General features: G+C 38.3%; 1 protein-coding gene across 5 annotated transcripts in view; it reads right to left on the bottom strand.

Annotated features, from left to right (window-relative positions):
- Positions 1-25,276, bottom strand: part of GLCCI1 (glucocorticoid induced 1) — an 83,631-nt gene that overhangs the window by 44,094 nt on the left and 14,261 nt on the right. For all 5 annotated transcript variants that reach the window (XM_080666232.1, XM_080666233.1, XM_080666236.1 and 2 more), the window contains exon 2: positions 6,372-6,523. In XM_080666232.1, coding sequence (XP_080522358.1) covers positions 6,372-6,523 — 152 coding nt within the window. The remainder of the gene's footprint in view (positions 1-6,371; positions 6,524-25,276) is intronic.

The raw sequence follows: 25,276 nt of genomic DNA, 5'->3' as shown, positions 1-25,276 counted from the left end.
AAATAATTAAAATATAAAAGTATATACATCAAAATGTTAAAAATGGCTGTCTGGACATTAGGAATATAAGCAACTAAATTTTTTATATCATGAAAAGGTTATATTCACGGAAAAACCATCAAGACAAGGAGTATTCTATAACAATAAAGAATGCCAATCATAGGAAGATATAATGCACATACATTTTTAAACATCTATAATATTATCAAGACATATCAGGGAATGACCACTGAAAACAGACAACAGAAATTTTAACTCGACAACAGCCAGCTCAAGACAGAACAAACATTTAAAAAGGGTGCTATATCCCTAGCTGGTTTGGCTCAGTGGATCGAGCATTGGCCTGCGGACTGAAGGGTCCCGGGTTTGATTTTGGTCAAGGACACATCCCTGGGTTGCAGGCTCGATCCCCAGTAGGGGGTGTGCAGGAGGCAGCTCATCAATGATTCTCTCTCATCAATGATGTTTCTATTTCAATCTCCCCCTCTCCTTTCCTCTCTGAAATCGATAAAAATATATTTAAAAAAATAAAATAAAATAGAAAATAAAAAGGGTGCTATATAGAAACTGAATAATATAGTTAATAAGATTGAATTAATGAATTCTATATCTAAAAGACTGTACCTCATTTTCAAATACTGAGCATTAAGAAAAAAATGAATCACATATTAGGCCACACAAAAAATATCAAAGAAGTTTCCAAAGATCTATAATTCTATACTCTAATTATAATACCATAAAGTAGAAATTAAATTACTAGGAAAGAAACTTTAACCACTAGAAATTAAAAAACAAAAACAAAAAGCTCTCATATATATGTTAAACAAGATGAAAAATGGAAAATTGCATAATATTTTAAATATATAAATAATGGAAACATACACTGGCCAATGCTGAGCTCAGTGGGTAAGTCTTGGCATAAAACACATATACTACTAAACACAAATACCAAAATATCACAAATACCAAAATTAAGCATTCATCTCCAGAATCTAGAAAAAGAACAATTCCAGGAAGGCAGAAGAAAGACAATGATAAAACAAAGTCAGAGAACAGTGAACTAGAAAACAAAAATAACAGGAAAAATCAGTCCAACACCTTAAAAAATTAAACACTATATAACCTAATACATTAAACCACTCAAACCACAAATGTGCAATATTAAAAATGAGAAAAAACTACAGATATGCAAGAAATTTAAAAAATTATACAAGAGCACTTGGTGAAACTCTATGCAAATATATTTGAAAAAAAAAGAAATCTGGATGATGTGGATTATATTCTAGCAAAACAAATTTAAAAATTGAACTAAATAAATAAAAATGAAAAGACACCAAGAGCCATGGAAAAAAATTGAGATTTACTAGAGAGCTATACTACCCAAATTTACAAGTTTAGTCAACTTCATAAGTAAAATTCTTTCAGACCCAAGTAACAGATAACTGAGGTAATATTTACACCATGCCAGAGCACAGAGGAAGGAAATCTTGCAAAATCATTTTATGAAGCAAATACATCACCAATCTAAGGATTACATTAGAAAAAAGAACAAATTGCAGACCTTTCTTTCTGAAACAAATATAATAGGTGTTAACACTTTATTTCACTGATTTTTAAATATCATATTAAAAAACAACTCCATAAACCAATAGCTTTTATTCCATAAATGTAATCATAACTAATTATTAAATAATCAAAGAAATTCACCATGTTATAGGTTATGAGTCAAAACAAGGTCTTCATTTCCATGTGAAATGACATTTGGCCTATAAAAAACCACTCCTGATTTTGAAAATCAAGCAAAATGATTACTAAAATAAGCATGTGTGCTTGTCAGAATGAGTGCACTGGCTTTTCTTTTTTTTTTTTTTTTTTTTTTTTGAGGTATGACTAAAATACATTATATCAATTATAGGTGCACAATATAAGGATTTGATATTATATATTACTAGAAGCCTGATGCGTGAAATTAGTGCAAGGGGCTCGGCCTTTGCAGCCGCAGCAGCTGCCTCAGCCCTCGCAGCGCCCCGGCTTTGTCCAGAAGGTCGTCTGGACGGTCGTTTTGCTGTTCGGCCATCTGGTCTAATTAGCATATTACGCTTGTGTTATTATAGATGAACTGATCATCACAATAATTCCAGTTAACATCCATTACCATACATAGCAACAAATTTTTTTTTCTTGAGATGAAAACTTAATAATTATCCTTAGTAACTTTCAAATATGCAGTATAGTATTATTAACTATCGTTGCCATACACTATACATCCCTTAGACTTACATATGTTATCACTGAAAGTTTGCATCTTTTGACATCTTTCACCCATTTCACCCACCCTGTACCTCCCACCTCTGGCAACCACCAATCTATTATTATCTGTGTGTATGAGCTTAGTGTTTTTTTGTTTTGTTTTAGATTAAATATTTAAGTGAGATCATATGGTATTTGTCTTTCTTTGTCTGAATTATTTCAGTTAGCATCATGCCTTCAAGGTCCACCCATGTTGTCACAAATAACAGGATTTAATTCTTTTTATAAATGAACAATATTCCATTGTGTGATTGATTCAGTGGGCCATGACTTTTCCCCCACCATTTTATTTGTAAGAAGTCAAACACACACAACAGCTGAAAAAACTGCTCAGTGAGTACTCAAAAAGCCAACATCTTATATTCTATAGTCAAATCCTTGCTATATTTCCTTTATCACTTATCTATCCATCAACTGAACTTACTTTTTATTCATTTCAAAGTTAATTGCAGACAGCAATATACTTCATCCCTAAACATCTTATGAGAGTTCAATATTTATGTTCTGTATTTTTAAAGTTAACATATATATAATAAGATGCACAAGTATATACTTAGATATAAATTTTAATAAGTGCATTCACCCATGTAACCAACGACTATCAAGATGTACATTTCCATCATCCCAGAAAGTTCCCTTACGTTGGGCCTTGGTTTGAACACAGGATCTGTCTCCAAAGTCCACAGTCTTTTTAAAGACACTATGCTACTTCTTTTTTTAAAGGCCCAAAGTGTAAATATATTAAACATAAAGAAATTTATTTCTAATCCTCAATAATTAAGGTAGTTGAAATATTGAAATATGACAGGAAGAAAATATCAGTGAGCCCAGATGTTTAATAAAATCTGAGGCAAGTTGACGGTACCACCTGCCCTCCACTAATTCCCACTAAATAAACAAAAACTTCTACTTCCCTCCCCAAGAATTCAAGAGTGAATACGGGAGGGATGAATATAACAATAAAAACCATCTCATGTTTATCCTTATCTCTTCAATTAAATTAATATAAACTTGGGGCGAAAACTATTTTGTATGCTTGTTAGGCAAGCATGAGGTTAAATGCTGTATAGTTCAGTGGTTACTTCAAGAGGCAGTGGGGAACTGAAGAAAAAAAAAAGCTTTGTAAATCAACCAAATCTGGGTTCAAATCTCTCCCTATTTATTAGATATATAAACACGTGCAAATTACTTAACTTCGCTAAGCTTCAGTATCTCACCTGTAAAATGAGGCCTATATTTTGCCTTCCTTTCAATTTCTCAAATGCCCCACTTGCAGAACCAGGCAAGAAAAGCCCCTAACCGGACCTCAAGCTTTAGGGGGAACAGCACTGGCCCTCTCCAAGCTACGCGCCTCCCCACAGGGTGAAGAGACCTTGGGACCAAGGAGATATGCTCACCATGAACCCATACCTCTGCCAGACTATGCTCTGGGTAACCCAGACCTAGGAATTCCTTGCCCAAACAGCAGCAAGCCTGGCTTCCAAGGTCTGCAAGAATCTATTCCCTGGTCTCACTTCCTGAGAGAGTGTAGATAAAAATGAATGTGAGGACACATATGTAAAACCACCCCTCAGGGTACAGAATGGTGTGCAGGGTAAAAAGAGATTTGGGTTTTAAGCTCAGAAGGTGAAGTGGGCTTGGCCCATGTAGATACAATCTGGCATGTAACTCAGAGGAACCTAGAAAATCTTAGCTCAAACCTGAACGTCAAGATCCAAATGAAATTTTATTTGTCAACTTAGAAGGATAAATATATTTTATGTAACAGTTTGTTAGTTTAAGTTAAACATTTTTTGTATGTGGGTCTTCATTTATATTTGCTCCAGACCCTGCAAATGTTACAACTGGGCATGTCTATATCTGCCACTAATCACCTCACATGTGTATTGCCACATTCACTTTCAAACATCATATTTAGTCATATAACATTATCATGAGTTTGATTACATTAATCCCATCACACAAAGAAACAGACAGGTTAAAACCTGTCCAGCACCCTTTCACGCTATCTCCATATCACTCTCTTCTTAACTCCCAAATATCTGAGTTTCCTCCTCTACCCTCTCATCAATATTATACACTCCAAAATAATATGCCCTTAACCCAGCCGTGGGCAAACTACGGTCCGCGGGCCGGATCCGGCTGTTCTATCCGGTTCTCTTGCTCTCCCCTCCGCTCCTTTACTTTGAATTTATATTAGTTCACACAAACACTCCATCCATGCTTTTGTTCCAGCCCTCCGGTCCAGTTTAAGAACCCATTGTGGCCCTCGAGTCAAAAAGTTTGCCCACCCCTGCTTTTAACCCCTAAATCCAGTCCTTATTCTCCAGGACCTCTCTTTAGCACCTGATACTGTTAAAAATTTTCCTTTCTTAAAACAGCATTCCCTTTGGCTTCTAAGGCTAGACTATTTCTGTTCTCTTAGCTTTTGCTCTTTCTCTGGTTCCTCTTCTTTCTCAGAGAAGAAATATGAATAAATTATGTTATTCATTTTGTGAAAATGTTCCTGAATAGTGTGAGCATAAAGCATATTCAATAAAAGGTAGGGGTTTTTTAAATCTAAAAGGAATACCCACTATTTAAAAAAAATGTATTTTTTATTGATTTCAGAGAGGAAGGCAGAGGGAGAGAGAGATACAAACATCAGTGATGAGAGAGAAGAATCACTGATTGGTTACCTTTTGCACACCCCTCACTGTGGATCGAGCCCGAGCCGCAACCTGGGCATGTGCCCTTGACTGGAATTGAACTTGGGACCCCTCAGTCCGAAGGCCGACTGTCTATCCACTGAGCCAAACGAGCGAGGGCAATACCCACTATTTTTAAGTACAGTGCCAGTTATTCTACTAGGTGATACGCACACACATGCACACTATTCCATTTATCCTACTGGCAGCATAAGATTGGAGCTCAGATTGGATGACAAATTAACCTGTCTTAAAAACCTGGTTCCAACACTTTCTAGCTTTATGATAGTAAGTCACTTAACTTCTGAGTTTCTGCTTCTCCACCTGTGTAGTCTTACAATGCTATTGTGAGAATTTAATGAAACACAGGACATAAAACACATAGCACATGGTACTTAGTAAATGTTAATTCCCTTCTCTTATTGCTTCCAGGTGAATACATTAGTTTTCTCTCTCTCCCTTGTGTGCGTTTCCAAAAACTAAGTCCTCAGTCCTTTGACCTAATTTCTTTACACTCTACATCTACACATCATGACACTTGTGAACCCAACTCCTTCAGAAAGATGGTTTTGAATTATCTGTGTCCATCTCTAAGTATCCAGGCCCACATCTCTCAGTTTTGCTAGTTATTTCCACTTGAGAATCCCACTGCCAACCATATCAAACTGATCCTTTTGCTCACAAAACTAAGAATGAAAAGCAAAAGACTGGGGGTGGCATGAAATATTACAAAGGCAGAATTGATAGGATGGATGATAAATAAGCTAATTTCATGGTTTCAAGCTTGTCTGGGAAAATTAGAAAAATTGAGAAGATCCTCATAGATCATGTCCAAAATTCCCCCCTGCTCCTTTTTCTCTTCCCTCATTCTTCAGACATGAAACTCTAATCCTTCTATTTTCCTAACCTACAAAGCCGAAAATGTTCTCATTCCTTTGAATTCTCTCACATTTAAATGCGTCATTCTTTAATCAGAAAAAACACCCAAAATACCTTTAACACGAATTTCCTTAGCCATGTGGTAATACTTTATAAATTATTTCCAACACTGAAATAAGTAATTTCAAAAATTACTTATATTTTATAATATAGTTACTAGTCATTATATTAATTTCTCTTGGAAAGCAATTCTTAAAACTATAAGTCTAAAAAAATTGTCATATATTTAAAATATTACAGAATTTTAAAACTTTAAAAACCCAAATGACAAGAAACAATCAATCTTAAGTTTATTAAAAGAAATGGCTTTCTTGTTTGGTTGAATGTACTATTATTTCAAATTTGGGAATATTTTATTAAATTACATTTTCTTTACTGTGATCAAAACAGAATAACTGCAGGGTAGTAAAACTGGTTTAGATTTGCTTATTTTACCTGAGTAGCTTTATCTTTCATACATGAAGGATAATGAACATGAGGATCCCGTGGCCACTGTCCTGTGAGATAAGGTCCTGTTATCGTATCCAAAGAAGAGGTTCGCCTGATTGTACTAGAGGTTCGAACTTGCTGAGATTTTGGTCTGTCCACTATAAAAAGTGAAAAAAGAAATTAGTCATTAATAAAGTAAAATTTTAAATTATTTAAAGTTCATAGTCTGTGGAATGTCATCCTATCAATTTTCTCTACAATGTTTATCCTAATAGCCCCCTTATATGATCTGATGAAACTTACAGACCCTCCCCAAAGAAAAATGCATTCACATACTGTATCTTGCATATTGTGCAGGGCTGTCACAGACCTTATGAAGCCATGCATTTTAAAGACCTATTCTTCTACCATCTACACGTCATCTGTACTGCCCTTACTTTATGACTCCATACTGGCTCACCTGGACTGCCACTTTCCTAACTGCTGTCTCTGCATCCATTTCAACTAACTGTTATAGTGCCACCTCCTTCCAATGCTAAAAAACATTTCGTAGTTATTCATTCTTTAACTTAAAGCATGTATTTTTCACAATATGGCTCCCATGTACCTCAATGTTCAATGTCTTGCTACTCCTCCATACACCCATGCTAACTACCAAGTGCCACACAAACTAATTGCAGTTTCCCAAATGTGAAACACTTCCTTCTCTGCCTCTATTACTTGCTCAGCCTAGAACTCTCCCTACTCTGTTCACTTGACAAACTCTTACGTAAGATATATATATGCACCCTCCTCTGCTTGCATGGAACCCGAAGTTAAACTCTCTCCCCCACCAGAGCATAAGTTTAATCCTTACAAACTAAAAGGAGTTGATGCTCAATACTTAAAGAATTTATTACAACTACATAAAAATAGCATGTATAATGAAACTATAATTCAACTTCCTCATTTATGGACGAATAAGTTGAAGCCCAGAGGGATAAAACTGAAGTATCCAATGAAACAGAACTGCTAACAGGTGACAGAGGTAAAAAGGAATCAAGCTCTCCAGACATTATACACAATTCAGTCCAAACACTATAATAATCTACTTCTTCTCCTCTCCATATGGGTACCATAGGTAACTCTGTTGAAAATTAAAATGATCATACTCAACTAAACTATAGAGGATTTTTCATATATACATCCCAAATAATTTACTCTAATGTGCATTCTATAACAAAATCCAATGGGTCACAAACTCCAAGGCTCACAGTCTTATTCTGAGTTATATCTCACATCAAACAAAATGTCTTGCACATTACAGAGAGTCAAGAAGTATTGTTATCTAATGCTGTCCTTTATCTTCCTAAAACCATAATTCTAAAGAAAATGCAGTATACTCTGATGTTATCATACTTTTATATATCCTACAATTGCAGTTTTGACTTCTTCTTTGACCCAAGAGTGGTAGAAAAGATTTGAAAATTACCAAATTTCCTCCCTATCTTTATTACTTAGCTCAAATTTTATTTCACGACTAGAGGCCCATTGCACGATATTCGTGCAAGAATAGGCCTTCCTTCCCCTGGCTTCACTCCCAGCCCCCCTGAGAGCCAGCATGTCCCCGCTCCCGGCCCTCCCGGGAGCTGGCAAGTCCTTGCTTCTGTCCGGCACACCGCTCCTATAGCTCCCTCCACCGCCCCTCCTCCCCCTCATAGCAGGCATCCCGCCCCTCCTGGCCTCTCCGCGCCTGCATACCTTTGTTGGGTTAATTTGCATACTTACTCTGATTGGCTGTGGGTGTAGCGGAGGTATGGTCAATTTACATGTTTGTCTATTATTAGGTAAGATAGGCAGAGAAACTAGGATGACCTATTTCTACTCTTTGGAATTACCTGCAAATTTTCTTTGTGACCCAAAAACATGGTAAACTTTTATAAACATTTCATGAGTCATGGAGAAGATATACTTTCTGCTTTCAGAACATATAGTTCTTTATCTTGTACATCAACTAAAATAAAAATACAGAATATGGGAATATTATAATTATCAGCTTGATCTGTCACAGATTTAGAAAAATATTCTAAGTTTCTAAACTACTATTGAGATCTAACAATTTCCTTTATTCTTTTGTAATTTTTATCATTTATATTTTAATTCTGTATAATTTGCTTCATATTAATTTATTACATCATCATTAATGGCTTATACTTCACCATTTTAATGTTACATTTATGTTTTACTTTTAAACTCTGTCAAATTAAACATTACGACCCCCTTTGGCTTTCTTTTTTATTATAACTTGCCTGGTATACCTATTCTCTCATTTTCAATTCTATGGCAACAAGATGATTTGTTCCTATTACCCAAACTATCATAGCAATTAGTTAGTTTTTAACTGCCTCACCATATAAGCCTTGATGCTTCCAAATTTTTATTTATTTAATTTGTGGTATTATCACCTACCAATTCAGGTGTTATAATTTAGTGCAATAAGGGAAATCAACTGATTTTGCATTATTTATATACTCAATACAAATTTTTTATTTCATAAAGTTGTGATCAGAATATATAGTTTTGAATTGAATGATCACAGTATTTCTCTACTAATCTTCTCTATATATAAAAGCCTAAGTGACCATTATGACCAAAAGACGGGAAAACTGGCTGGTAGCTATGACGCGCACTTACCACCAGGAGGCAGACGCTCAATGCAGGAGCTGCCCCATGGTGGTGAGTGTGAGTGTGCTCCTACAGCCAACCTCCCTCGGTTACTCCCCTTGACTGGCCGGCCCCAATCGGCTCCTGATGGCCTACCAGGCCAAGGGACCCCACCCGTGTACGAATTCATGCACTGGGCCTCTAGTTATTACATAATGACCTCAATTCAAACAGATCAAATAAGAGAACACCTTATCAACTAGAAACATATATTAGTATAGTCAAACCATCTTTGAATTAATTTATAAGAGCTTGAATAAACAAAATTGCTAAAGTAAATATTTAATTATATATGAAAAGTATGAAATAAAATCAGTAAAATAAATACTTATTGTCATTACTTAAGCTAACCAGGCACCAGGAAAATAGTACCTTCATAAGTGGCGAAACTCAAACATTACTACTAAGTAAAACTCGCTGAATGTCTATGATATGCAAAGCACTGTTTCATGTACCAAGAAGAATTACAAAATAAATTTTAGACTCCTCTCAAGGAGTTTACATTTTGGTTGGGGGAGATATATCTATATAGATAAAAAGCCAGCGACCGTAACTCTGGAACGACCAGTGGCTATGACGCCCACTGTGGCCAGTGAACCAGGCGATCAGGGGGTGGGGCTGGCCGGCCAACCTCCCTCGACCCCTCCCCCCAGCTGGCCCTGCCCCCTATTGGCCCCCACCACCCCGATCAGGGGCAGGGCTGGCTGGCCAACCACCCATGGCCCCTCCCCCAGGCCGCTGGCCCCCGACGGCCGGCCCCACCCCTGATCAGCCCCCACCACCCTGACTGGCCTGCGGCCCCTCCCCTCAGGCAGCTCTGTTCCCCGATTGACCCCACCCACCCCAATCGGGGGTGGGGCCCACCAGCCAATTGCCCACAGACCCTTCCCCCAACCAGCTCAGCCCTGATCAGGCCCCGATTGGGGCAGGCCAACCAGCCAACCTCCCAGTGTCTCCTCCTCCCAACAGGCCCAGCCCCAATCCACCCCAATTGGGGCCAGGCCGGCGGGACCCCACCTGTGCATGAATTTGTGCACTGGGCCTCTAGAGTGTGTGTGTGTGTGTGTGTGTGTGTGTGTGTGTGTGTGTATAATTAAACTGTAATATACAGCAATATGTATGGCACATGTACATCAATGAAGGACGGGAAAGCAAACAAGGCAACAGATAGTAAGAACAGTAGTCTTGTTATGACACTTAGCAGTTCTGTTAATAACATCTCTTAAATTAGAGTAAAATACAGAATAACTAAACTCAGCAATAGAAAATGATAGTTTGAAAAATCTCATTTATTTCCAGTATGATCACCATTGTTAGGAGGAGAAAATGACTGTTTAGAGCAGCAGTATGTAAAAAGGCTTCCTTGTTACACTCATCTACAGGTTGTGCTTTCCCTCCCTATTCCCTTCCCTGAATAGAAAGCCACATGGCAGCAGCAGTTGGTAGGCCTGGGGCTCCTCTGGGGTACTAACTGAGAACTATCCAAAATAATTCTTGCTCTCTAACAGCCAATTGGAAATTCAACTTTAAAGTAATAATAGTAAAAGAGCTTTAAAAACAAGAAGCTGTAGTAAGTCTGAGTCTGAATATCAAACCAAGCCTTGTTCTAAACAGACAGTAAGTGCTTAATATCTAACTGCCAGAACAATGTAATACGATGTTAAATTAATTTGTTCCCAACAGCCATTTTACTTCAGTGGCAATGACTGAAGATGACTAAGTTAGTGAGGCTGGAAATCTGATCTCTGTAAGAAGCCAATCTGTAGTGGAAAATTAACAAAATTCAATAAAATTTCTGCAATTAAAAAAGTGTTATTGAATGTTGGAAACTTTAAGGACTTTAGCTACAAAGTAATATGAAACAAGCTACCACACCTTCCAATCCAAACTTACCAACTGGTAAAGAGGATGCAATATTTGTGAGTGCCATAATGTATCCATACTGAGTGTAAACCATCACACATAATAAAAAAGTGCTCACATTCTTTTCTTGGACTTTATTGCACTCCAATCTTTTCATCCTATGTTCATAAAGATGAAATAGCTACTTTAGTTTGCAAAAGCAAATAGGAAAGGTCAGTTGTCTGTGTTAGCTCTCAATTAATGATTATTAGCCAAAGCTTTCCATTAACATTGATTACATAAGCAAGGCACATCTAAACTTAAAGAAAGCATTTAAATAATAACTTATCTAAACATTTTGAAAAAAGAGCTATTGCTCCTTCAACTATTTTTAAGGACTATGACTGCATGAAACTTAGCCATTACAACACCACCACCAAGAATGAACTGGTTCTTACTTATTTCAAAATCCATCACTGATTATGACTGTAAAGAATCCACAAGCCATATAATTCAGTAAAATGCTTAAGATAACTAAGCACTAATGCCAAATTTTCCAGTACTTTACTACACAAAACTCATATTAAAAAACTAGTTTGAATATAAAAACATCACATTAACAGTTAGCCAATAGTATCAGAACACACATATGTAATATTTTGTTTTGAATTTAAGCTCCTAAAGTGTGTATCATCTTTTTATTCATTAACAGTTAACATAGCAAAATCATGTTTAACCTAACTTTGTTAATCTCCAAAATGAAAACAGTCATTAAGATCCATAATGCAAACATAAATGCATATGTGTGTGGATGTCTTAAATTACTTGGTATTGATTTAGAAGAATGTTAAAGAATGTTTTTTAAAAAATGGCAATACTTTTTAGCCATTAACAATGTTAACAACTGGGCATGTCTGAGAAGTAATAGAAACAGGTTTTTAATATTTCACTGAGAAATTAGATCTTGGGAGATCCTAGAACATAAAGGCACAAGGCCCTCATGCAATCTAGTTTGGTCTAAGCCAGTGGTCGGCAAACTGCGTGGTTTGCCACTCTGTTGACTAATGAGTTTGCTGACCACTGGACTCTAAGCAATACTGTAGATATCAAGGATGAGATCCTGAGATGTGGTTTTCTGTATAAGGATCACCAGGTACCTTGCTAAAAACGCAAGTTAATGAGCTACATTCCCAGAGGTTCTAATTAAGTAGTTATAGGATGGAACCAGGTAGCAACATATTTTTTAGAACAGTGGTTGGCAAACTTATTAGTCAACAGAGCGGCAAACCGCGGTTTGTGAGCCGCATTTGGCTCGCGAACCGCAGTTTGCCGACCACTGTTTTAGACCAAACTAGATTAATTCAGATGCATCACCAGATTTGGGAATCAATGAAGTCTAAAAGCAGTGTTTTTCAAAGTGTGAAATGTTTGTTAACTCTGGTAGTGGGACCAAGAAAACACATTTTTAATAAGCATCTCAGGTGACTCTAATGCTACTACTAAAAGCTTGAGAACTGATGTCTGAAGATTGGAATTAGAGCCTCTAAAATTGTAGGTGCTCAAAAATAAATCTCTTTCTGAGAATAACCTACTCCATTTAGAGGCACTGAAAGTTTGACTATACACCCAAGAAAATCCCACTGCAACTAGAGGCTAAACTTCTAGGATCTAATAAATTCAAACATCTAATTATTATCTTCTTCAAAAGGTCCCATTCTAAAATCAATGCCAGCCAGGACACTTAGAACCTTCAAACCTAAATACAGAGCACTCTAGGCAGATTGGTTAGGAACACTAGAAAAATGAGGTAACAAAGACAAAGTTCAATGTAGCCGCTTTTAGAAAGAGACCCTCCCACCCAAACAGGGCATTTTGCATCCAAATAAAAGATAACTATAATTAATTTACTTCCTGAAAAATATGAAAAAATACATTAAGTAGGTTCCTTTATAAAATGAAAGTGCCAGAGCAGAATTAAATTAAACATATGAACAAAGTAAAATTTTGATTTTAATAATTAACTTGGTTTAAAAATTTAGCCCGAGTCTGGAAATATTATATGTTATAGATAATTTATTAACAACCTTATCTTTAACAGAAAATCAATTGAGTTATTCATGATGTATAAATTAACTCATTCACATAATTTCAACCTTCAACATCAAAATAAAAATTCATTGAGCAGAGACTGAACATAAGACATTAAGTTGCTTTTCAACTTCAAAATACCCTGAAATGATACAGTTCTAATCTAGCAGGGATCAAGAATTTGCCTCAGTATTTCTGGAATGAGAGCTACTTCCTTGAAAGCTACAGTATCACTGACAGAGTCTCTCCTTGACCAAACTTTGGTTAGGTTCCTCTGAGCTCTTCTCAACTAAGCTCCAACTTTTGAGTGTTCCTGTTTGTCTCCGCATTGTCCACTTTTGGCAAGAAACTTACTAAGTCAGTTTGACCAAAATCCCCACCCTCAAGATCTGATCATCCTTGATCTCTGATTAGGTTCTTCTTCCTCCATCATCCCCTGGCCTGCCTTCAGAAACAATCCTGTTAAGTCTCTCTAGATTATGCTAATTTTGGAAAGTTGAATCTAATAATAATTCTACTAGATAATCAATATTAATGTATACCAGACTGGCTAAGAGGTATTTAGTCTCCTTTCTACAGTTTTTCTTAGTTGTACAGTCCTTAAATTTTTTTTTAAATTTATTTTAATAGTGATGTTAAAAACAAAAATTATCCATGACACTTATTAAAGAATGGTAAGGCAGACTTTCTTCAAGGGGACTATCATGATAGGAACCATTACAAATGGGGTTTTGCAGTCAGGGGGAGAAATTGGTCTCAAACTGTGAATACAACATGGAAGTTAGGAAGTTATATCTAAGGAGCAGAGTGTATCTGGGGGGTGGGGTCAGTGGATGGAAAATTACTAAGAGGAAAGAAACATTGGGATAAGGGAGGATTCGCAGCCGTGGGCAAACTACGGCCCACGGGCCGGATCCGGCCAGTTCGGCTGTTCTATCGGGCCTGCGGAGCCGAAAGAGCGGAGGGTTCTCTTGCTCTCCCCTCCGCTCCTTTACTTTGAATTTATATTAGTTTACACAAACATTCCATCCATGCTTTTGTTCCGGCTCTCCGGTCCAGTTTAAGAACCCATTGTGGCCCTCGAGTCAAAAATTTGCCCACCCTAGGCACTTTTACCAATGGCCTTTATGGGTCTTTCTTCCTTGACATATAGGAAGATGAAAAGCTAGTCAAAATACATGGGCCACGTAAAATAAAATCATCAAAATCAAATGAACTTCAGATAAGAGACACGAAGGACACTAGATAGGAATACGCTATCTAAATAAAATTAAATAAAGGGCAAAAACTAAAGCCATCTCAGTGTGAGTAGATTGTGAAACACTAATCAACCAGACCTGGAATCCTGCCACAGCAGCAATCTAGAAAACATGCAGAAATGACCATATGGCTGCCCTACAGAAATCTGGAAAGGAACCAATCAAGAAGCTGACAAGAGAAACAAACATGCTTTTGACCAAATGAGGCCTGACACAGCCTGTAACTTGAGGTCTGTTAAGAAAAACAATTAAAAAAATGTAGTCAAGCAGGCATTTAGGAAAGATTCTTTAAGTACAGCTCACTCAATTAAATCTGTGTCAAATGACACATAAGTTGAAATAAGACATTTGGAGGAAGGCCTTTAGCCTATTTTCAAAGAAAACCCAAGAGTATATTTTTGGATGAAGGTTGTAAAGCTAACTTCACTAAAATGGCTATGAAGCCTGGTGACAAGCACAACAAATTAAAATGATGCTCTGACATTTGAAACACATCTACAAAAAAATTTACACATATGGCAGATGAGAAGCTAGAGATTTTTAAGTTCATTTCTTCTGGTTGCAAAATGTTAGTACTTTAAGGAACCCTAGCAAAGCTGTAAGTTCATACATAAGCTTTATGAACTTCCAATTAATTCACTAATAGAGATTCCAAACATCTAAAATACATTAGGAATAAAGGACTCAATGCTGAAGAAATAATCACAGAGTATTAGAAACCATAAAACAATCAAAACAAGAGGATCAAAGATGGAAGGCAATATTATAAGTGAAAGGAAAGCAAATATTCCTTAATCAGAGACGAAATATTTCACAAAATTTTGTTTCACAGCTGGAAGATATTTTTACCAAATGATATTGATTCACTATTATATCCCAATTTAAAAAGAAAAAACAAACAAAAAAGGCTACAGTAAAGGCTATAAAATGCGCAGTATCTTCACCACAGCATGACAGTATTATTGATGATAGTTCTTGATTTGTTTTCATTGATTGGAGAGAGAAAGAGAGAGACAGAGAGCAAGAGAAAGAGAGTGAGAAAGAGACAGAGAGGCAGAGAGAGAAACATTGATGTGAGAGAGAAATGTTTATCAGTTGCCTTCCATAGCACCCAACCAGGAATTGAACCTGCAACCTGGGTAGTGCCCTGACAAGGAATCTAACTCACAACCCTTTGGTGCACGGGAGGACGCCCCAACCAACTGAATCACCCAGCCAGGGCAAAAGTCCTTGTTTTTTAAAATAGGGAATAATTTTCCCAGAATTGTGATTATAGTAAGGCATTTTCCCCTCAAAGTTTACCTTTTAATGGGAATTAAGGAAGAAAGTTAAATATAGAAAAAAAATTCTTCTCGTAGAGGGTACTACTAAAAATTTCAGCTGCTTTTATTTGATATATGTCCACATACAAAAATTCATGAACACATATCCACCTCTATTTTGTTCCCAGTAGCAGTTTCAGTTCATAATACTAACCTGTCTCTTAGTTTATATCATGGCAAGTTTCTAATATACACAGCATTATTTGTCCACTAAGTAGAACAATAAGTCAATATTTGAGATAGTTCCTTACATAAAAGTTTGTCAAAATATTCTGCAAGTGAGAAAGATGGTAACAGAAAAGACTTTAAATTTCCCCATAAAGACAGAGCAATAAGGATACCCAAACCAAAGATTCAAGATCAATATCTACAACATATCAATGTCATAAAGTTGCCCCACAAAAACGTCAAATATAAGCGAGTAGGGACAAAGCATCAAAAATTAGTGAGAAGCTTCTGATAGTCCCAAGAACAAAAAGAACATGATCAGTAATGGGTAAATATAAAGGGGGATTCTGAGAATAATAGTCAAAATTGGTAGGGGGTTCAACAGGATCCAACTTTCAAGTGAGTACAAGAGGACCCCACCTGAATAAAGTCAGAAGTAACAATATGGCTAGTCTCAAATCTCACAAACAAAAGCTGCTAGCAATACAGGGTCCAATGCTGAGGAGAAATTACTGGGAGTTGAATCCAAACTAAACAGAACAAGGGTAATAAAAGCAAAGAAAGGAGATAGTTGAGATAAAGTTGGGGACGACGGAATCAAGGAAGTTGATCACAGAAGCAAGAGATTTTTTTTTTAAAACGTCATTTTAAAAAAACAACGGAAGTGGGAGGACTGGAGCTCTGAAGTTAGAAAAGGTATCCTGACTGCTCCTTCCCTCCTAAAAGTATAGGAAAATTCATTTCACTTAAAAAGTGAGTAACAGGAAAGAACAGTAAGTTAATCCCACATTATCTATACTAATAAAAGGGTAATATGCTAATTAGACCAGATAGACCAGATGTCTTCTGGACGTCCTTCCAGACATCCTTCTGGACAAATCCTTGGTGGTGGAGGCTGAGGCAGAGGCAGTTAGGGGCGATCAGGCAGGCAGGGGAGCAAGTTAGGGGCAATCAGGCCGGCAGGCAGAGGCAGTTGTGGATGATCAGGCAGGCAGGCAGGCAGAGAGGGGTTAGGGGTGATCAGGCAGGCAGGCAGGCGAGTGATTAGGAGCCAGAAGTCCCAGATTGTGAGAGGGATGTTCGGGATTGGAGATGGTGCAGGCCAGGCTGGGGTCCCTCCCTCCCCCAGGGCACGAATTTCATGCAACGGGCCTCTAGTCCTATCTAGTAAAAGAGTAATATGCAAATTAACCATCACTCCACTACACCCACAAGCCACGCCCACAAGCCACACCCACCAACCAATCAGGAGCAACTATGAAAATTAACCCAACCAAGATGGATGCGGCCACAGAGAGAGCAGGAGGGAGGCTTGGGTTTCCCCGGCGATGGAGGAAGCCAAGCTTTCCACACACCCTGGCCGGCCCAGGCCTGCACTCCAGGCTACAAAGTTTCAATTATAGAAGATAAATAAATCCCAACAAAAATGGCAGCAGCCACAGAGCTGGAGAGAGCAGGAGGCTAGGGTTGCCCCCAGCGATGGAGAAAGCCAGGCTTCTGAAGCCCTGGCCTGCCTTGGCCTCCGCTTAAGGCTACAAAGTTTCAATTATAGAAGATAAATAAATCCCAACAGAAATGGCTGCCACCACGGAGCGAGCAGAAGGCTTGGCTCCACTCCAGGCTACAAAGTTTCAATTGTAGAAGATAAATAAATCCCAGATACCAGGGCCTCCGCTTGGGTCGCCGGGGGGCATGGCCAGCCTGCAAACCACCACAGGCCCCTCTCCCAGGCGGCCCCATGCCCCAAGGGAACCCCCACCCTGATCCGGGACACCCTTCAGGGCAAACCAGCTGGCCTCCACCCATGCACCAGGCCTCTATCCTATCTAATAAAAGAGTAATATGCAGATTGACCATCACTCCAACACACAAGATTGCTGCCCCCATGTGGTCAAAGATGGCTGCCCCCATGTGGACACAAGATGGCCACCACAAGATGGCCAGCAGGGGCGGGCAGTTGGGAGGGACCAGGCCTGCAAGGGAGGGCAGTTGGGGGCGATCAGGCCACCAGGGGAGGGCAGTTGGGAGGACCAAGCCTGCAGGGGAGGGAAGTTGGGGGTGATCAAGCCTGCAGGGGAGGGCAGTTAGGAGTGACAAGGCCAGCAGAGGAGGGAAGTTGGGGGTGACCGGGCCTGCAGGGAAGGGCAGTTGGGGGGGACCCAGGCCTGCAGGGGAGAGCAGTTGGGGGGTACCAGGCCTGCAGGGGAGGGCAGTTAGGGGTGACCAGGCCTGCAGGGGAGGGCAGTTAGGGGCAAACAGGATGGCAGGGGAGCAGTTAGGCATCAATCAGGCTGGCAGGGGAGTGGTTAGGGGGTGATCAGGCTGGCAGGCAGAAGTGGTTAGGGGCAATCAGGAAGGCAGGCAGGCGAGCAGTTGGGAGCCAGCAGTCCTGGATTGTGAGAGGGATGTCCGACTGCCTATTTAGGCCCGATCCCACCAGGAGTCCCAGATTGGAGGGTGCAGGCTGGGCTGAGGGACACCCCCCGCCTCGGTGCATGAATTTTGTGCACCAGGCCTCTACTTATATTATAAAAGGGCAAAAGGAATAAATGATGTCTCTGTGGATAACAAAAGAATACCAGAAAGATATGTTGAATAATATGAAAACTGTAACCTCACAGTTCAAAACAAGCTAGGAATCTTTTTTAGATGATAGAAGTGATGAAAAACCTCAGAATTAGAAAAACTTAGAAATAATGTGTTTGAGGGCAAGAAAGGTATTAAAAGAGAGGTGACAAAGCTCAGGAAACATATAGAAATAAAAGATAAACTTATTTTAGGAATGAAGACTAAATTACAAGAAACACAATGGGTAATGCCTTAACAAAAATAACAAATGAAACAAAGAAATTTTAAAATTTAAAAAAGTGATACAAAGATTTCAGGGGTGTTGGTGAAAGTGGAAGAGAGTATAAGGGAGATAAGTGGTGATGGAAAAATAATTCAAAATAAAATTATTAGTATGTAGCATAAATAAGACAGTCCAACATATGCTTAATAGGAATCCCTGTAGACCAAAGTAATAAAAAACAAAAATACAAAAACTATCATAAAAAGATAACTCAAAACTCATATTCAAAGAACATACATATATCTAGGGAAAATGATCAACAACAGCCTATATCAAACACACTGGAATAAAGCTAAAGTGACCTTCAAGTATAAGAGCTACTGATAAAGACTATCTGAGTTTTTGCTTCATAAAGTATGCAGAACTCAAAGAATACTGTTCCTATGAGTCTTTCCTAAAGAATCTACTAGAGAATAAGCATCATGGAACAAACAGTTTGGAAAAGAATTCACGTAAGGACTGCTGGGAGGTGTGAGCCATACAGATAATAACTTTGAAAGAAGACAGCAGCTCAGTATCTCTAAGGCAAGTCTTCCATCACTATTTGAAAGAAATGACCAGAGAAGAATAGAAAATTCATAGTTATCCTCTCAGTACATGTGAATTTAAGACTATGAATTTCCAAACTATCTGATAACCAATTGTGGGTTATTAAATTCCTTTAGAACCAGACACATATATTTATTTTTAAAATTTTTATCCTTTTGATATTTTTTATTATATTGATTTAGAGAAAAATTAATGTTAGCTTTAGAGAGGTATACTTTCTTTCCAGATAACCAACCAAAGGAATCAGTTCCTGCCTAATCTATAGGAGAAACTAACTGAAGTGGATGCTTCATCATCGTTCCATCAGTAGAATTTTTGCCCATCTCCTCCCACTAGAGCTGGCAATCATGAAGCAGTTTCCAAGTGCATCCTGTGGAAGCCTACAACAAGAACGAGGAAGGGACCAAGGAAGAAGAATTCCTTTAATGAGGAAAGGTGGAGCTACCATGGGAAATGGCAGAGCAATGGACCCGGGGGTGCAGAGAGGCGGGGGGCGCGGCAGTGGGGAGGCTGGAGAGTTATGTTGATAAGACTAGATGGGAAGAAGCCTTGACGAGGACCTTCACCTTGCAAGGGGCCAAATCTAAAAGGGCCTTCTTTTTGAAGGGACAAAAATAACCAGGCTCTTTCCACATCATCCCATCATCTACTAGGCACGTCACTAAAGACAAAGAGTCCTAAAATAATTTTCAAGGCCAAGATAGAATTGATTATGACTATTAATATTATGGAATAAAGGTCTCACCACTATTCCGAAAGGACAATCAATTTATACTCTATAAAACGAGAGCTTTAGAAATCTGTATTGACAACTACAGTTCTTGATTCTGAATAAGAATCTTAAAAAAATCATAATCTTTCTTATCTCTATTTGAATAAAGAATAATGACTTAATATGACACAGAAAACACAACAGTCTGACAAGTACTCATCTGTTCTAATGATATCTATAATGGAAGTTTGTAGAATTCTAAATCCAAATATATTTTAACAACATACAATTTATAAACAATGGTAAAATTCAAACTTAAGTCAAAGCTATAAACATTCTGCTCAGGTAATAATAACTACAGATTAGCTCATAATCCTATATAATAAAGAGGTAATATGCAAATTGACCATCACTCCAACACACAAGATGGCCAGCAAAGGACAGCAGTTGTGGGCGATCAGGCCAGCAGGGGAAGGCACTTAGGGGCAATTGGGCCAGCAGGGGAGGGCAGTTAGGGGCGACCAGGCTGGCAAGGGAGAGAAGTTAGGGGTGACTGGGCCAGCAGGGTAGGGCAGTTGGGGGTGACCAGGCCTGCAGGAGAGGGCAGTTGGGGTGACCAGGCCTGCAGGGGAAGGCAGTTAGGGGTGACCTGGCTGGCAGGAGAGGGCAGTTAGGAGCAATCGGACTGGCAGGGGAACAGTTAGGCGTCAATCAGTCTGGCAGGGGAGTGGTTAGGGGGTGATCAGGCTGGCAGGCAGAAGCGGTTAGGGGCAATCAGGAAGGCAGTCAGGTGAGCAGTTGGGAGCCAGCAGTCCTGGATTGTGAGAGGGATCAGGCCTAAACGGGCAGTCGGACATCTCTCGAGGGGTCCCAGATTGGAGAGGGTGCAGGCTGGGCTGAGGGACACACACACCCACCTCCGATGCACGAATTTCGTGCACTGGGCTTCTAGTATCATAATAATAGAGTTAAGTAGTTAATTATATAAATGTAGATGAGATTAAGGGGAAAGGCCTAGGAAAAGAGTAACTGCTTAACTTCAGTAAGATATGACTGCAAGGCAAATTATAAACAGAAATCTGTACTGAAATATGTCTAGGTACCAGTTTTGCTTAATTGTAAAAGAACCTAATTAAGAACCTAAGTAAATTAAGTCCAGCCTACAAGCTGTATTTTCCCTCACATTGTGTTCTTAAATCCAGCGATGGTGAACATGTTGTTAACTGGAAAATACACAACGAACTACACTGCTCTAGAATAAAGCCAAAATCAAAAGACTCAACAGAATGAAGGCTTCAGAAATAAGTAAGCACAGATGTTTATTCTAGCATTTACTTTTATAAATATTGACACCAAAGAATCAAATATGTAGCTGTGAAGTAGACGTGTATCCAAAATTGAATGCTTCTTTAAAGTCGGAAACAGCCAAAAGTTGCAGGAAACATCCTGAAGGAAAAGTCTACACAAATGACACCTTTGTGGCGGCCACGGAGTAAAACAGAACATGGTAAAAACCAGTTCTGTGTTTGCATACACAGAACACCTTCCACCTCAACAATTCTACAAATATTGTGCATAAAAGGTTGCCAGGAAACATTGCCAAGAGCTAAAAAAGCAACTTAATAAAAAATAAAATGACTAGTGGCACGACTAAATGTAGGGGAAACGTGTCATAAAATATTTTAGAATAGCATCACACCTTATTCCTCTACAACAGCCACAGAACTGGCCATTATAATCTTAGTCAAAAATAGTTTATTGATAGTATTGACTGAACTGTACTGCAGTCAAAATGTCACTGCCCAAGGAGCTACAAATGGACTAAAGTCACAAAATTCCAGAGTTTACTGTTATTGGCATCTAAGTTAATGTTTTTCCCTTATATGATAAAAGTGAACAAATACCAGACTATAGTTTTGGATATAGCTTGACTCTTAACAATACCTAGAATAGCTAGGGCACTTGGAATAAAAAACTGAACATGTCCAGATATACTAGAAAGACTCAATGTAGGAGGAAAACAAAACCATACTGAGTATACAAAAAGATAGGTAAACTGGATTTTCCTCTCTCCTCTCTGCCTCTTCACCTATTAGAATTTTTTAACCCTTTCTACATAGGGTTGAGATAAGAGAAAATACTAAACAATATGTCTCCAAACATTATAAATAAAAGTTGGCTTATTTTTCATTAAGATGTCAAATAACTCACTTATCTGCCTCTCTCTCCATGGGGGATACTTTTCAAGACCCCCACTGGATGCCTGAAACCACAGATAGTACTGCTCCCTATATATTGTTTTTTCCTATACATACATACCTATGATAAATTTTAATTTTCAAATTAGGCACAGTAAGAGATTAATGATAATAACTAATAAAATAGAACAATAAACTGTGATGATGTGAAATAACATGCCAAACCTATTCCTAAATCTGTGGAACCATCCTTGCTTGGTGTCACCCCTTTCAGGTGATCCTTTGCTGAGGTCTTTGTATAGGTTCAATACTTTCTGGCACAACACACTGCCGTCAATCGGAAGACACTTTCCATTCATATTTCCTACCGACAAATTTAAAGCCTTTTCAATCTTAACTAAGAACTTATCAACACTACTGTGGCCACAACTTTTGCAGTTTGAGGTGCGACAGCAAAACTAGTACAAATTTCTTTTTTCTTCACAATTTCATAAACAGAAGATTCATTTTTACTGTAGATCTTAGCAACCTCAGCAATTTTTTTCCTCAAGAATGAAATAGTAAAGAAAAACCTACCACCATTCACTAATCTGTTTTATCTATAAATAAATGATATAATCTAAGACTTATCTACCAGAGGGTGGGCTCATTCCTAAAATCAAGGCTTTTTGTTTGGTTGTTCCTAAAATTAAGGCTTTTGTCTTTTTGTTTAGTTGTTTCTCTAACACTTAGCACAACTACCCACGAAACATTTTTTTCTCTCATTTCTCACTCCCTCTATGCTTTCTTACACCTCCCCACCCTCATCCCAGAAATAACCACACTGTTGGTTCAAGAAACATTTGTTAAAGTTGTGGATATCATTTGTCTATCCTTTCCTTAGTCTTTATGAAGCAAATGTTCATAAACTAGATATTACCTGGCAGATATTTTGGACCTCTTTACCAAAGGACACTTTTTCAAAAAGCCTCAGCACTCTTCATATAGTGCATATTCAAGAAACATAACATTTTTTATATAAAATAATAAGACCATTTAACAAATACATTAACTTCTAGTCCTGCCAGGCATTCTGGATGACCATGGATTTATTTCCACAAGGCTACTTACTGTTGCTTAAAACAGCTCTGAACTTTTTTGGAAAATGGTCTTTTAAATCTATATATATAAAAGCCTAAGCAACCTTTATGACCAAAGGACTGGAATGACAGGTCGACCAGTCACTATGGCGCGCACTGACCACCAGGGGGCAGACGCTCAATGCAGGAGCTGCCCCCTGGTGGTCAGTGCGCTCCCACAGCCAACCTCTCGCGGCCCTTCCCTTGGACCGGCCAGTCCCTCAATAGGCCCCAATTAGGGGGCCAGCTGGCCAACCTCCCGGGACCCCTCCTCCCAGCTGGCTGGCCCCCCAATAGGCCTCAATCGCCTGCCAGGTCAAGGGACCCCACCCGTGCATGAATTTGTGCACCAGGCCTCTAGTCTTTAATAAAAGAGTAGTTAAATAGCATATTAAGTTAGACTAAATTGCAAATTGTATAAAAATAAATATATTCCACCAAGTTCATACAATCAACTTGATAAAGTGTCTCTTGTGTACTGACAGAAGCACTGAACCCCAATTGCCAATGTGATGGATCAGATGAAGAAAGAGTGGGATTCCCAAGGTAAACTTCAAAGTAGCTCCAGTAGGAGCAGCTGGTAACCACCTTTTTAAAATTCTGAGGTGCAGTAAAGCTGCTAATGCTAGCAGCTACAATTTTTAAAAATTAGTGCCTTATCATAATAAAATGATAATGTGTATCTTCGTGGCTGACAGATGGCCTTCTACATGATCATTCAGAGAGTTCAAGCTTCCTTCATCTTATGACTCCACCTTCACTGGAGTCCTCTGCTAGAATCTCCGCATACAGCTGGCAGATGAGGAAAGAGAAATTAAGGAGGATCAACTAGTGCTTTTTTTATTGAACAAGGATGAAAGTGCTGTATGTCATTTAGCCTTATCAAACTGCAAAAGAAGTATATATAGAATAGATATGGGATCAAGAGGGAGAGAAAACAGGGTTTGGTGAATACATAGAAGTCTCTACTAGAGAAGGGCTTAACTTCATTTATCATTTGTCTGAATTACCCTTGGAGTAGTAGTTTGAGACAAATTTTAGAGTAAGTCTCACTGAATTATCATAAACTGTCACCACAGATAGGATAATCTAACTTAACCAAACTTAAGGCAATGGATATTACTCTACCCTGACAAGGAACATGTATGTATTCAAAGGATACATGGATCTATAAAATAATAGCATTTTCAACTAAAAAGTGAGTTTAGTTTGCAAAAAGCAAGGTACACAAAGGAGGATGCTGAGATAAGTCCTTTATGCAAAGCTACAGATTTTGAATTTCAGATTTTTTTCTTTTTGTATAGAAAGACTGTGCTTATAGCAGTGCTAAATTAAAGATGGGGGACTGACAGTAGGGGAAACCACTTCAGAGGTGGTAGCTCCAACAGTCCAAGCAACAAGTAGTAATTAAGACATGAAGAGAATGGAAAAAAGCCACTTAGATTCAGAAGATAATTCTGAGGAGATGGGATAAGATACAGTGATCAGTAGGATGGGAGAACGAGGGAGGAGGAAAAGTCAACGATTATGCTAGCAGGAAATTAAGAACCCAACCCAATGATGCTCTGGGTCTGAAAAGGCTTAATCAAGGCTGTGCTCCATAGTGCCAATAAGCAAATAAAAGAAACCATTCAACTCCATTTCTACCAAGTCTCCGAGTTTAAATTTAAATAATCTGATACTCATCTTGATAACTGTACTTCTATTCATATCTTCTTACATATGAATAATTAAAACACATGACCCAAATTTTGAATTTATAGGGTAAAATTTATTAATAAATTATTGTTTTTTATCCAAAGAATAGAAAAATATACTAGGCCAATTTTTCAAAGTATGTTAACTTAGGGAGTATGATATATTCTACTCTGTGAAACATAGGCTGAATACACTTTAAGTTAAAAGTTTTTGTACAGATGGTAACAAAACCAGCAAGCAGGTAAAGAGCATAAGCAAAACATGCAAAGACAGTTCTAAAAATATTTTAAAATATAGATATTTAAACTTGCACAATGTAAAGATCATGTCTGTTTTAATTTGCATACACAGATACCACCTATAAAAATACCCACTCCATCAGTAGAAATGCAATTAACAATAC

This window comes from Plecotus auritus, assembly GCF_963455305.1.
Source record: "Plecotus auritus genome assembly, chromosome: 4".
NCBI lineage: Eukaryota > Metazoa > Chordata > Mammalia > Chiroptera > Vespertilionidae > Plecotus > Plecotus auritus.
Note: the sequence above shows the minus strand (reverse complement) of the source record. Positions and strands in the feature narration are given on the sequence as shown.